The sequence below is a fragment of the Saccopteryx leptura genome, chromosome 3 (assembly GCF_036850995.1).
Source record: "Saccopteryx leptura isolate mSacLep1 chromosome 3, mSacLep1_pri_phased_curated, whole genome shotgun sequence".
In the NCBI taxonomy this organism is placed as follows: Eukaryota; Metazoa; Chordata; class Mammalia; order Chiroptera; family Emballonuridae; genus Saccopteryx; species Saccopteryx leptura.
Window position 1 is genome coordinate 337,658,068 of NC_089505.1, and position 13,446 is coordinate 337,671,513.

At 41.1% G+C, this 13,446-nt stretch overlaps 1 protein-coding gene across 4 annotated transcripts in view; it reads right to left on the reverse strand.

Annotated features, from left to right (window-relative positions):
* SNX31 (sorting nexin 31) overlaps positions 1-13,446 on the reverse strand; it is a 73,581-nt gene that overhangs the window by 57,438 nt on the left and 2,697 nt on the right. For all 4 annotated transcript variants that reach the window (XM_066372481.1, XM_066372482.1, XM_066372480.1 and 1 more), the window contains exons 3-4: positions 1,962-2,076; positions 181-245 (exon numbers count right to left, since the gene is read on the reverse strand). In XM_066372481.1, coding sequence (XP_066228578.1) covers positions 181-245; positions 1,962-2,019 — 123 coding nt within the window. In that variant the 5' untranslated portion in view covers positions 2,020-2,076. The remainder of the gene's footprint in view (positions 1-180; positions 246-1,961; positions 2,077-13,446) is intronic.

Genomic DNA, 13,446 nt, shown 5'->3' on the forward strand with positions numbered 1-13,446 from the left:
CATCCAGAATCTAAACCTCCAAAGGAACACAATAGGAACCATCCTGCAATGCACTCCAGATGAATGTAGTTTACCTGCGTCCAGGCTCCGTGGGGCTGATGGCTGGAAGCACCTATGTGCTTAATGAAGAGACATGTTCTGTGGTGAAATAACCACCTTAACAAAGAAGAGCAAACTTACCAGCTGTACCAGTTTCAAAAAATCAACGAAGACATCACTTCTCAACATGTTTGGGTCCACAGTTACTGAAAAACATGGACAGCGAGCCAGGTTAGCCTAGGGCTGGGTTGACTTCTCTATTAAAACTGCTCTGACCTTCAGGGAAGCCTCGAGGCCTTCCAGCCTCCTAGAAGGCCGTGGAGCTTGTGACCATTAAATGCATGAAAATCTGCAGAGCCAGCTTTCTCCAGGCAGCCTGGAACACAGCATGAACTCATCACGCCAGTCCCAGGAGATCCCTTTGCCAGAATCTCACTTCATTCATGCATACCTCAGTTGCTCACTATCCACCTTGCCAAAGAAGGTGCCTGAGTCACGCTGGTGATCTGGATAAAGGCCAGACCTGGGAAACTGGCCCCTTAAGCACTGTCATCATTTATGAAAAGGCCAGTGCCAATAGGAGTGCTTCTCTAAGACATGAGAAAACAAACCAAGAGAGAATGAAAATTCAAAAATTATTACATTTTGAGCTTGAAAGGGCATAACAGGTCTGAAAGAGGTATATTCTCCACTACAAAAGGCAAATGGGAAATAGGTGACTTCTAGAATTTTCATTTACTATGCTTAAAAAAAATATGCAGCCATGAAAAATAACGAAGTAAATCTATAATTACTGACCTAGAATGACCTGTAAGATACATATTTTAAGAGGAAGAAAACAGCACACAGAAAAGTCTTTTTTTCTTTTGCTATGAAGGTCATCAGTGGGATAGTTGGTGAAGTTTGAATAACGTCTCTAGATAATATTATTATATCACTGTCAATTGCCTCATTTTGATAACTATATTGTGGCTATAGAAAGAATGTCCTTGATCTTAGGAAATACACACAGAACTATTTAAGGGTGAAGTGGTTTGTGTGTACAACATAAGTGTCTAAAAATTATATATAATACATATGATTATGTATATATGTATATACCCGCCGGAAAGTGAGAGAGAATGATGGAGCACATAAAATGTGGCCATTTTGGGAAGTCTAGGTAAAGAGAAATTTTTGCATTACTTTTTGCAACTTTTCTGTAAGTCAGAGATTATTTCAGAATAAAAGTTTTTAAAAATGAGATATAGAAAAGTGTGTAGAGTGAATTTCAATTAGTACTGGACAAACAGCAATGCACATACACATGTTTGCACACAGACAGTGTATGAGGATTACACAAGCCACTGGTACGGTGTGTACTTCTAGAAGCTTGGGGACCTGGGGGGGAAAGAAATGTAACTTTCGTTGTACAACTTGAACAGCACAGGGGTTAGACAGGCCAGCCCCTATATAGTCAAATACTACAGTATAACTTTGACTCCCCCAAAACTGAACGACTAATAGCCTGCTGTTGGCTGGAAGCCTTACCAATAAGGTAAACAGTCGCTTCACGTGCATTTTGTGTGTGATATGTATTACATACTGTATTCTTACAAAAAAGTAAGCTAGAGAAAAGTTATTTTTAAAACCAAACACAAAAGCCATGAAATATTGCATGATTCCATTTATCTGAAATGTCCAGAACAAGCAAAGCTATAAAGACAGAAATTAGTGTAGTAGGTGACAGGGGCTGGCAGGGGAGGGGACAAAGGAGTGACTTAGAATAGGTATGAGGTTTCTTTTTGGAGGGATGAAAACATTCTCAAATTAGATCATGGTGATAGCTGCACAATCCTGTAAATATATTAATAACCACTGAATTGTAAATGAGTTGATTTTATAGAGTGCAACCTATAGTAAAAAAAAAAAAAAATACCTACCATTTTGCAAGTATCGTTCCAACTGGTCCCTCCTCTCATTCGCCATAGATGTGGTCATCGCAAGATAGTACTTTGGTGGAAAGGGAGGCAGGCAATCTCCAAAAACCCGTCTCAGCTGGGGGATCCAGAAAACACACATTATAGCAAAGAGCTTCCAGTTCAAGGCTGGTGCAATACCAATGACTCCTCTTAGGGCACGGCTTACTCTAGTGCTTTATTTCAAATTAACCCTTCCTGAATAAGCAAACAGCAAAACAAAACCTTATAGATAGACAACAGTATGGTGATTTCCAAAGGGAAAGGGGAGAAGGGGAGGTACAAGAGGGTAAAGGGGGTGGGGGTAAATGGTGATGGAAGGAAACTTAACTTGGAGTGGTGAACACACAAAAATATATACAGATGATGTATTATAGAACTGTACACCTGAAACCTATATAATTTTCTTAACTAACGTCTGCCTAATAAATGCAATAAAAAAATTTTTTTTAACCCTTCCTGGTGGCCAGAAGAAAGAAAGAGGAATACTTCTGATTGATTTAAAGAGGAATTTCTTTCCGTATAGGTTTCTAGAGATACTGTTAGACATATTACAGACTGACAACTCCAGCCTGAGTTTAGTAGATTTGGGGTACATTTTAATTTTTTACTTGTTGTTACAAGACTCCCCACCACTCACATCATACAATATTTCTTTAATTCATACCCAATAGTATCTGTAATATCAATGGTAGGAATCTGATTCCCCCGCTGCACTCCACCTCCACCACACCTGAACATAACAGCCAATGTTTATAGCTGTGCTAATATGGTAGCTGTTAGCCCCTAGTCACCTGTGGCTAAGAAGCACTGGAAATGTGGCTAGTCTGAGTTGAGATGTGCCGTAAGTGTAAAAACACCACCCACATTGCGAAGACTTAGTATCTTAGAAATGAAAATGAGAACGTAAAATATCACACTAATAATTTTTAAATTGATTACATGTTGAAATTATAATATTTTTAATATATTAGATTAAATAATATGTTATTAAAATTAATTCCATCTGTTTCTTTTTCTGCTTTTTAATCAGGGTGCCAGAAAATTTTAAATTACATGTGGCTCACATTGTATTTCTATTGGAAAGTGCTGATTTACAGATTCCTATAAGGCTGATATATGATCCCATGAGAAATTACTCAGGCCTTTCCCTCCCACTGACCCACATATGACCCAACATGATGGCAAAATAATCTTTAAATTAAAAGAACCAGAGTGTATGTCCCTTCATTCCAGCCCTGCACTTAGAGTGGCAGCTTGAAGATAAGATGTGCATTATTCCCCCACCCCCCCACCCCCCAAGTGAGAAGCAGGGAGGAGGCAGACAGACTCCGCATGTGCCCGACTGGGATCCACCTTGCATGTCCACCAGGGGGCGATGCTCAGCCCCTCTGGGGTGTTGCTCTGTTGCGATTGGAGCCATTCTAGCACCTGAGGCGGAGGCCATGGAGCCATCCTCAGCGCCCAGGCGAACTTTGCTCCAATAGAGTCTTGGCTGAGAGAGGAGAAGAGAGAGATAGAGAGGAGGAGAGGGGGAAGGGTGGAAAAGCACATGGGTGCTTCTCCTGTGTGCCCTGGTGGGGAATCAAACCCGGGACTTCCACACACCGGGCTGACGCTCTACCGCTGAGACAACCGGCCAGGGCTGTGGCATCATTCTTTTTAAATTAGGAGAAAGGAAGCCAGTCAGAAACCCAATCAGGTTTTAACATAGTATCTCTGGAGCAGAGGGCTGAAACCCCTACTATTAGCGTAGTCAAGATCTAAGAGAAATCATACTGCAAACAGATAAGAGTTTACATTCCATGGCTTTTGTCATAAATACAGTGTATATTTAGCAAATATTGACCTTGCATAAGTCCTAACTTCAACATGCATGGAAAATCTGACCTCTTCTCCCCACCCCTACCATCACCATGTCCAAACCACTGTCATCTTTTTTCAGGTTACTGTAGTCTTCCAAGAGATTTCTGTTTACACCATTGACTCCCTTCAGTCTAGTCCTAGTACGGAATCTAAGGTGATACTTTAAAATGTGAGTCAGATCATTGCACTGCCCTGCTCAAAACCCTTCATGGTCTCCCATCTCACTCAAGTAAAAGCAAAAATCCTGAAAATGACCTAGAGCTGTGCTTTCTAATATGATGTGCATATTAGAAAGCACATGTGACTACTTAGATTTAAACTTAACAAAGTGAAATAAAATTTAAGATTCAGTTTTTCGGGGATACTAGCCACACTTCAAATATTCAATAACTACTCAAAATGTGGCAAGTTCTTACTAAATTGAACAAAGCAGATCTAGAGCATTTCCATCAGCACAGAAAATTCTATTGGACAGTGTTGGCCTAAAATCTAGAAGGTTAATCAACTTGCTATATGTTATTAACTGTCTGGCTATAGGTAAGACAACAGCATCCTGATGTGTGTTATTTGGTCTGCTAGGTTATTGTTTGTTTGATTTTTAGAGAATTTGAATTTGATTCCAACATCAATTTTGTGATTTAAAATTTTTTAAAACATGTCTTGGAGGAAATACAGCATGGTATAGCCACTTCAACAGTTTGGCCATTTTTTTTACAAGCTAAAGTAGTTTTATTATATAATACTATATAACATAATATTTACTATGTAATATCCAATGATCACAGTCCTAGGTATATATCCAACAGATTTGAAAACTATATCCACAAAAACATGCATGTGAATGTTTCTAGCTGCTATATTCATAACTACCCCAAACTGGAAGCAATCAAGATGTCCTTCGATATGTGAATGGATAAACAAACTATGGTACATCCATACAATGGAATATTATCCATCAATAAAAACAAATGAGCTACCAACCCATGAAAAGACATGGAGGAAACTTAAATGCATATTAAGTGAAAGAAGACAGTCTGGAAAAGCTATATACAATATGATTTCAATTTGTGACATTTTTTAAAAAGCAAAACTATAGAGCCTGACCAGGCGGTGGTACAGTGGATAGAGCATCGGACTGGGATGCAGAGGACCCAGGTTCAAGACCTCGAGGTCGCCAGCTTGAGCGTGGGCTCATCTGGTTTAAGCAAAAGAGCCCACCAGCTTGAACCCAAGGTCGCTGGCTCCAGCAAGGGGTTACTCCGTCTGCTGAAGGCCCGCAGTCAAAGTACATATGAGAAAGCAATCAATGAACAACTAAGGTGTTGCAACGAGCAATGAAAAACTAATGATTGATGCTTCTCATCTCTCTTCGTTCCTGTCTGTCTGTCCCTGTCTATCCCTCTCTCTTACTCTCTGTCTCTGTAAAAAATAAAAAAATAAAAATTTTTAAAAAAGCAAAACTATAGAGATAGTAAAATGATCGATGATCACCAGGAGCTTAAGGCAGGGGAGGTGCTGAATTGGTGAAACACATGGAAATTTTTAGTGCAGTGAAACTATTTTGTATAATACTGTCATTGTAGACACATACAGAATGCTATGCATCTGTCAAACCCATTGAACTTTACAACACAACCTTAAGGTATGAAAATATTTTAAAAATCATTTAGCCTGACCAGGCAGTGGCTCAGTGGAGAAAGAGTCAGACTGGGATGCGGAAGGACCCAGGTTCGAGACCCCGAGGTCGCTGGATCGAGCAAGGGGTTACTCGGTCTGCTGAAGTCCCGTGGTCAAGGCACATATGAGAAAGCAATCAATGAAGAACTAAGGTGTCACAAAGAAAAACTGATGATTGATGCTTCACATCTCTCTCTGTTACTGTCTGTCTATCCCTGTCTATCTCTGCCTCTGTCTCTGTAAAAAAAAAAAAAAAAATCATTTAGAAGGCAGAGAAAAACCCAGGATGGAATGCAGAATGTGATAAAAGAATTTAACTATATTACAAATGTAAAAAAGATTGCAATGAAGGGCAATGGTACTGATCTAAGCAACTTGGAAAGTGAATGGAGTCTGTGAAACCTAAAACAAAAGAAACTGTACAGAAGCACTGTACTCTAGTTCAGTGATTGCCCGACCTTTTCCACCTGGTGACTGGTGAGAACGGGAGAGTTATATCAGGAATCACCAAGGCAGAAATCACCCCAAGCGTGAGCAAATACGACTAAGATCACTGGGTCTGTAATATTCATACAACATCAAGGTGGTTAACTCTTTCATGGACCAGCATGAAATTTCTGGTGCACCGGCAGTTGAGAAACACTGCTTATGTTGATAAAATTGTTTCCATGGGCCTGACCAGGTGGTGGCGCAGTGGATAGAGCATTGGACTGGGATGCCGAGGACCCAGGTTCGAGACCTTGAGTTCCCCAGCTTGAGCACGGGCTCATCTGGTTTGAGCAAAAGCTCACCAGCTTGGACCCAAGGTCACTGGCTCAAGCAAGGGGTTACTCGGCCTGCTGAAGGCCCGTGGTCAAGGCACATATGAGAAAGCAATCAATGAACAACTAAGATGTTGCAATGCACAACGAAAAACTAATGATTGATGCTTCTCATCTCGCTGTTCCTATCTGTCTGTCCCTGTCTATCCCTCTCTCTGACTGTCTCTGTAAAAAAAAAAAAAAGAAAAGAAAAAAAAAGAAAATTGTTTCCATGGGGGTAGAGATGAAAAATTCTAATACTGCTCTATGTGTGGGTAGGATGGAACAATTAAGTAAATAGATGGCAGGTGGTGGGAATCATATTTCTCATAGTTGGAATGAGAGTTTTCAGAAAAGTAGGGCAAGCAGGCAAGAATAACCCATAGGGTAATGGATAATAGTTGGAGATAACTGATATGAACTCATATTTAGTTTAATATATACTGCTCACAAAAATTAGGGGATATTTTGTTGCTTCATACTGATTTTGATATATCCCCTAATTTTTGTGAGCAGTATAGATATACACAGTTATATATAGAACTATCCATAGATATGCTATACACACAATAGGCCTTACTTTGTCAGCTGAGAGGGCCTAGAAACAACAACACTGCAGATCTGGTGCCCAGATCTTGGTTTCTAATAATACAGTTCTCTAATAAAAGCTACCAGGGCTCCACGTGTTATAAAGTAGTATAATCCGTGGGTTACATAGAGACACCAAGATAAGTTATAGGAGAAATATTAGAAGAAGCTTTATTAATAAGCTGGTGACATACACGGGGTATAGCTAACCCAAATCATGCAGCCCAAATCATAGTCCTGATGCTGCTTTTATAGAGACAAAATCACATACTGGTTGGGGGCAAAGGAGGGGGAGCATGGTACAAATGTCATTTATTAACAAGCGTATTGAGTTTTTACTGTCCTGTTACAACATTTACCTATAGGATCTATCAAACGGAAAAAACATTCCTACACATTAAGATCATAAGATAACACAGCAGTGATGAATGTTTTACACATCTAACAAAGACATTCCCAAACCTTCTAGGATTTACAACCTATCCCTGTTGCCACAATAGTGGGAAATGTTTAGTTTAGGATAAGGAGAGAAGCTAAATAAAGTTACTTTTGCTAAGAGTGTTGGGGCTAGCTTATTAGGAAGTCTAAAGCTAGTCCCCACTTGCTTAGTTTACAAGTTTTGTACATAACAAAGAATTTCAAAATGATGATTATTAGAAAGCATATAAAATGTTACAGAATACAGGTTTTCATGCAAGGGAGGGGGGGCTCGTGATCCCTTTGTCTAGAGGTATACATCACTCTCATGACTCCAGGATGGGAGGAAGAGTCAGGATTAGTGTAGTTTTTAATTAAGGTACATAAACATTGTTTCCTAAAGGCTTTTAAGAAAAGAGAAGAGGAAGGATTTTTTTTTCCAGATAGGTTCTCTCTTCTTTGCTCTGTCTAGCAAGTGGCGTCAGTCCTTCCAGAGAACTATAGGAATTAAACTATGACTAGCTGACTTTTGGCTCTTGTAAGCTCTTCTTCTTGGTTTTTTTTTTTTTTTTCCTTTCTTTTTCAGAAAGGAGGGGTGAGGGGTCCTGACTCTTCCTTTTTAAAATACTAATTTTAACAATTTTGCAGCTCCTTGGCACCTTATCACACAAGGAGAAATGGCTGATCCTAGGACCGAGGCAGGAAATATGCAAGATAAGTCTGAAACATCTTGTAGCACCAGAAACTAAGGAAGTGCTTAAAAAACAAAAAATCAGCAATAGAGGTATATCACAGGAACACAGAGGCAAACTGAAAGAGGTCCCATAGGTCAAAGCTGGGACAACCTGAGTAACAAAATAAAGCCTTATTGAAGTATAACCCAAAATATAAAGTAAATATCCAGGCATGCATATAAATATAAATAAGTCACTGAATAAATAATAAATAGGAGAGAATAGACAAATCTCCTATGCAGAATAATCCCAAAAAATTGATGTAGACATTCATCCCACAAGGAGATAGAGCAAATCTACACAAGGAGTAGTGTGGGCTACTACATGTAGTGACTTCCTTCCAAAGCATACATTATGTAAAGGGAGATAAAAGAGTAACTTTACAGTGGCAAAACTGGACAATCACTACCTCTGCAAGGTGACTAAGGTCAACATCCACAGTGATAAGTCATGTTGCTAGTAAGAACTTGTGTGGAATGTAATTAGAATGGCACTTGACCTCTGTAGTCTCCTTCCCAAAAACATATCACCCCAGGCTAGCCACGTGAAAATGTCAGATTCCAGTAGAGGGACATTCAAAATACCTGACCAATATTCCTCAAAATGGTCAAGTCATTAAAAACAAGGAAAATCTGAGAAACTGTCACAGTTAAGAGGAGCCTAAGGAGACATAAAAACTAAATGTAATTGGATGGGATTCTGGAACAGAGATAGGAAATCAGGTAAACACTGAAGTCTGAATACATTATGGACTATAGTCAATAATACTGTATGTAAGGCCAGGAGCCGCGGCCAGAGTCACTATCACAGCAGCCTGGCCCATGCAGGTTCGCATTGGATTCGGACAGTCGGTAAAGAAACAAAGGAGCCAAAAGCAGATGGGCCATAGTCTTTAATCCTAGTTTGCACCCGGCGGGCAAGTAAAAATACACACTGGGCTCCAAAACCCAATCACATTCAGTGCTCACAAAGCTACTGATTTATCCGAGTTTCCTAGAATCAAAGGTTTCTAGCTCACCAGACTTATTCTCCTCAGTTCCCCATCTCCTTCCTTCTCCCAGATACAAACTACACAAACTGGCATCTCACTCAGCACTCCGCCATCTTGGCTGCTTTTCCTGGCCTCCTCCACGTGGACTCCTTCCGCTGCTGGCTCTACTCTCTCTGCTCTCTCATGCTAATCTCAGGAACCAAGCGTCAAGTCCCGTTCTGCCCCCATTTTATAGTGTAGCTTCACAACCTTTAATCCAATATACAAAATAGGGTAGTCTCTAATACAAAGTCACTTCTCTGAGGCATGATTGGATTGTACCGCCCTACAGCAAAAAGGGTGGGAAAGGCTTAATCCCAAAACCAAGCCCCAGGTTACAACAATTCTCAACACACATTAATATCACCTGGGCAACGGCCTCTTTAACAAAGTGAGCATAATACATTTTATCTGCCCAACACTGTATCACTACTGGTTGGTTAACTGTAACAAATGCACCATACTAATAGAAAACAACAAGGAAAACTGGATGCTGGGTATATATGTATAGAAACTCTGTACTATCTTTGCAGTTATTCTGTATGTCTAAGACTGGTCTACAAAATTAAAGTTTAGTTTTTAAAAACTGAGTTCTGGCTTCTCTTGAAAAATCAGAAGGTTTGGCACCCCTGAGTTCCCACTCTCTCAGGCAATGGTCTCCCTCCCCCCACTCCCCACTGCCTCTCACCTGATCTGAGCTGCTTTTTAAATGATCTGCCTGACTCCTGTAGCCATTTACGTTTGTAAACTTTCTTCTAAATCTAGTAGTATAAAAGATTATAGTAACAATTCTGTTTCTTTTTAGTTCAAGGAAATATTCCTGCTGTGACAGATACTGTCCAAAGGCACCTGTCCCTGGCAGCGCCGCTCAAACTCCTTGGGATTTATGCACCTCATCTCGGCTAATTCCATTAAATAGAAGCCAAATCCTGTCTTCTTTGCATGCAATTATTTTTTTGATTAGCTGATTAAGTGATCTTTAAAAGGCAATTGCCTTCCTTGGCATGTGTTCATAAATGTCGCAGCTGCTCCCAAATTGGTTGGAATCACAGCAGCCTTGAGTGAGCAGGGCTGCCTGGGTGATGTGTCTGCAGCAGAGCATCTTTGCAGAAGCCTCTACCCTAAGGACAAGATCTGGGGAGAAAGTCAAGAAGGATTCAGGTTCTAACAGCCATTTGTAAAGCCAGTAGCTGCGGCCACCATCACAGCCGCCTGGCCCATGCAGGTATGCATATGATTCGGGCAGATGGTAATGAAACAACGGAGCCAAGAACTGGTGGGCCATTAGCTTTAATCCTAGCTTGCACCTGGCGGGCAAGAAATACACACAGTGGGAAAACAATTTTTTTTTTCCATTCAGGGCTCCCAAAGCCACTGACTTATCTGAGTTTTTTTAGAATCAAAGGTTTCTAGCTCACCAGCCTTATTCACCTCTGTTCCCCATCTCCTTCTCTCTGCATAAACTCTGCACAAATTGGCTTCTCCTTCAGCATTCTTCCATGCTTCTCCTCTCTTCCACATGGCCTTTCTCTGCTGTCCTCTCTAATATTAATCTCAGGAACCAAGAGAGAGCAAGCTCCTGGTCTGCCCCATTTTATAGTGTAGAAATCAAAACCTTTAATCCAATATACAAACAAGGAAGTCTCTGTTACAAAGTCACTTAGGGTGGGAAAGGCTTAGTCTTAAAACTAAGCCATCGGATATAACAACCTTGCCTGCTTACAGCCTGTCCCCCACACCCAATGCAAACTATAAGCGAGCAAACCTATGTATCATATGTACAAACTTATTTAACCAACACTGTAACGCCAGTAGCCATGGCTACCATCACAGCTGCCTGGCCCATGCAGGTTCGCATTGGATTCGGACAGTCGGTAAAGAAACAACAGAGCCAAAAACTGATGGGCCATCATCTTTAATCCTAGCTTGCACCTGGCAGGCAAGTAAAAACACACACTGGGCTCCAAAACCCACTCATTCAGTGCTCACAAAGCTACTGACTTATCTGAGTTTCCTAGAATCAAAGGTTTCTAGCTCACCAGATTTATTCACATCTGTTCCCCATCTCCTTCCTTCTCCCTGCATAAACTCTGCACAAACTGGCTTCTCACTCAACACTCCGCCATCTTGGCTGCTTCTCCTGGCCTCCTCCACGTGGCCTCTCTCTCCTATCCTCTCTCCTCTAATGCTAATAATCCCAGGAACCGAGAGAGCAAGCTCCCGTTCTGCCTCCATTTTATAGTGTAAAAATCAAAACCTTTAATCCAATATACAAAACAGGGAAGTCTCTAATACAAAGTCACTTATCTGAGGCATGATGGGATTGCACCACCCCACATCAAAAAGGGTGGGAAAGGCTTAGTCCTAAAACCAAGCCCCAGGCTACAAGGATCCTGCCTGCCCACAGCCCGCCCCGAACACACATTAATATCACCTGGGCAATGGGCTTCCATGTGGGCAGCACCATCTTTAACAAAGTGAGCATAATATATTTTATCTGCCTAACAAACACCATTAAAGAGCAAAAAGTCGCCTGACCTGTGGTGGCGCAGTGGGATAAAGCGTTGACCTGGAACGCTGAGGTTGCCGGTTCAAAACCTTGGGCTTGCCCGGTCAAGGCACATATGGGAGTTGATGCTTCCTACTCCTCCACTTTCTCTCTCTCTCTCTCTCTCTCTCTCTCTCTCTCTCTCTTCTCCTCCCCCTCTAAAAATCAATCAATAAAAAATAATAATAAAACAGCAAAAAGTCTCCCAGCAGGTTTTACAACCTGAGCTGACTTCTCAAAGAATCTTTCGCCTTCCTTCTCTAATCCTGCTGGAAGAGAAAAGATAAATAGACAATAAGCCATAGGTAAGCCTGCCAAAAGTCACTCATCAGTTCCACAAGTTCTTCAATGCTATTAAAATATAACCTTTTCTATGGGTCTCAGTACATAGTTTAGGTATTAAAACCAGTAGCCTACTGAGAATTATCTGGTATTACAGTTTAGCCCAGTCTTTCAAAAAATTGTCTTAAGAGATAAAAAGGAGTCTAGCCAGTGGTGGTACAGTGGATAGAGCGTGAACCTGGGATGCTGAGGTCCCAGGTTCAAAACCCCAAAGTCACCGGCTTGAGTGCAGGCTCGCCAGCTTGAGCGTACGATCGCGGCTTGAGCGTGGGGTCATCAACATGATCCCATGGTTGCTGGCTTGAGCCCAAAAGTCACTGGCTTGAAGCCCAAGGTCGCTGACTTAAACCCAAGGTCACTGGCTTGAGCAATGGGTCACTGGCTTAGCTGGAGCCCCCCAGTCAAGGCACAAATGAGAAGAAATTAATGAACAACTAAAGTGCCACAACTACAAGCTGATGCTTCTCATCTCTCTCCCTTCCTATCTCTCTCTCTCTTTTAGCCAGAGAGAGAAGGAGAGGGAGAGAGGATAGAAACCAAAAGGGAAACGTACTTCTTCTGTTCTTTTATTATGAAGTGTTTTGGTTTGTTTGGCCTTTTTTTTTTTCAATACAACGTTCAGATAATACATATATTTTAAATCCCAGAACAATCTCCTGCACTAGTTTCTCCAGTGTGTAGTTCTGCCTTTTTTTAACAAAAAGATTCAAATGGCCAATTGTGAAATATCACCTCACTCCCACCCTATGCACTCACAGCCCCTAAACTTATCCCAGAGCAGTGAGTTGGGACAGTGAAATTACAGACACAAACAGTGGCCTTTCTATAGTCTTTGTTTCTAATGTTGACTCATTCATCCCACTTCTCCAAAGGCCCTTATAATCAAAATCATAGATTCTCGGGATAAAGAGCCAAAGCAGTCTGGGCTGTGGTATCTGATACCACACAAAACATCAGCCTGAAGCTTGTATATCATCCTATTTATTCTTCAGAACTGCTCTATCAGGGAGATAATCATCATGACAGTTAACATTGCCTTCCTTCCACCTTGAAGAGAGTATGTGACAACATTCCTCCACCTTAACAAGATGACAAGAGGAGGAACCTAAAACTCAGGGGGATGAAGTGACTTAAACCCAGGTCCTACAAGCTAATGTGTGGCAGAATGTGGACACAGTCTTTTTGCTACTTCATCCTTCTCCTCAGCCCCTATTTTCCTTCTCCTTCCCCAAATCCCTATTGAGTATTTACTAAAGTAGGCTTCTGTGCTGGGTATGCATGCCTGTATCCTTCATTCATTCCTTTATTTAAATATTTGGGTTTTGCAATGAAATGATCAGGGGAGACAAAATATACACACAGAAAAGGAACGTGATGAGGTCTAACATGAAGTGGCACAGGGAGCAGAGAAAGACATATCATGCCATCAAGGGGGCCTTCCCAGAAG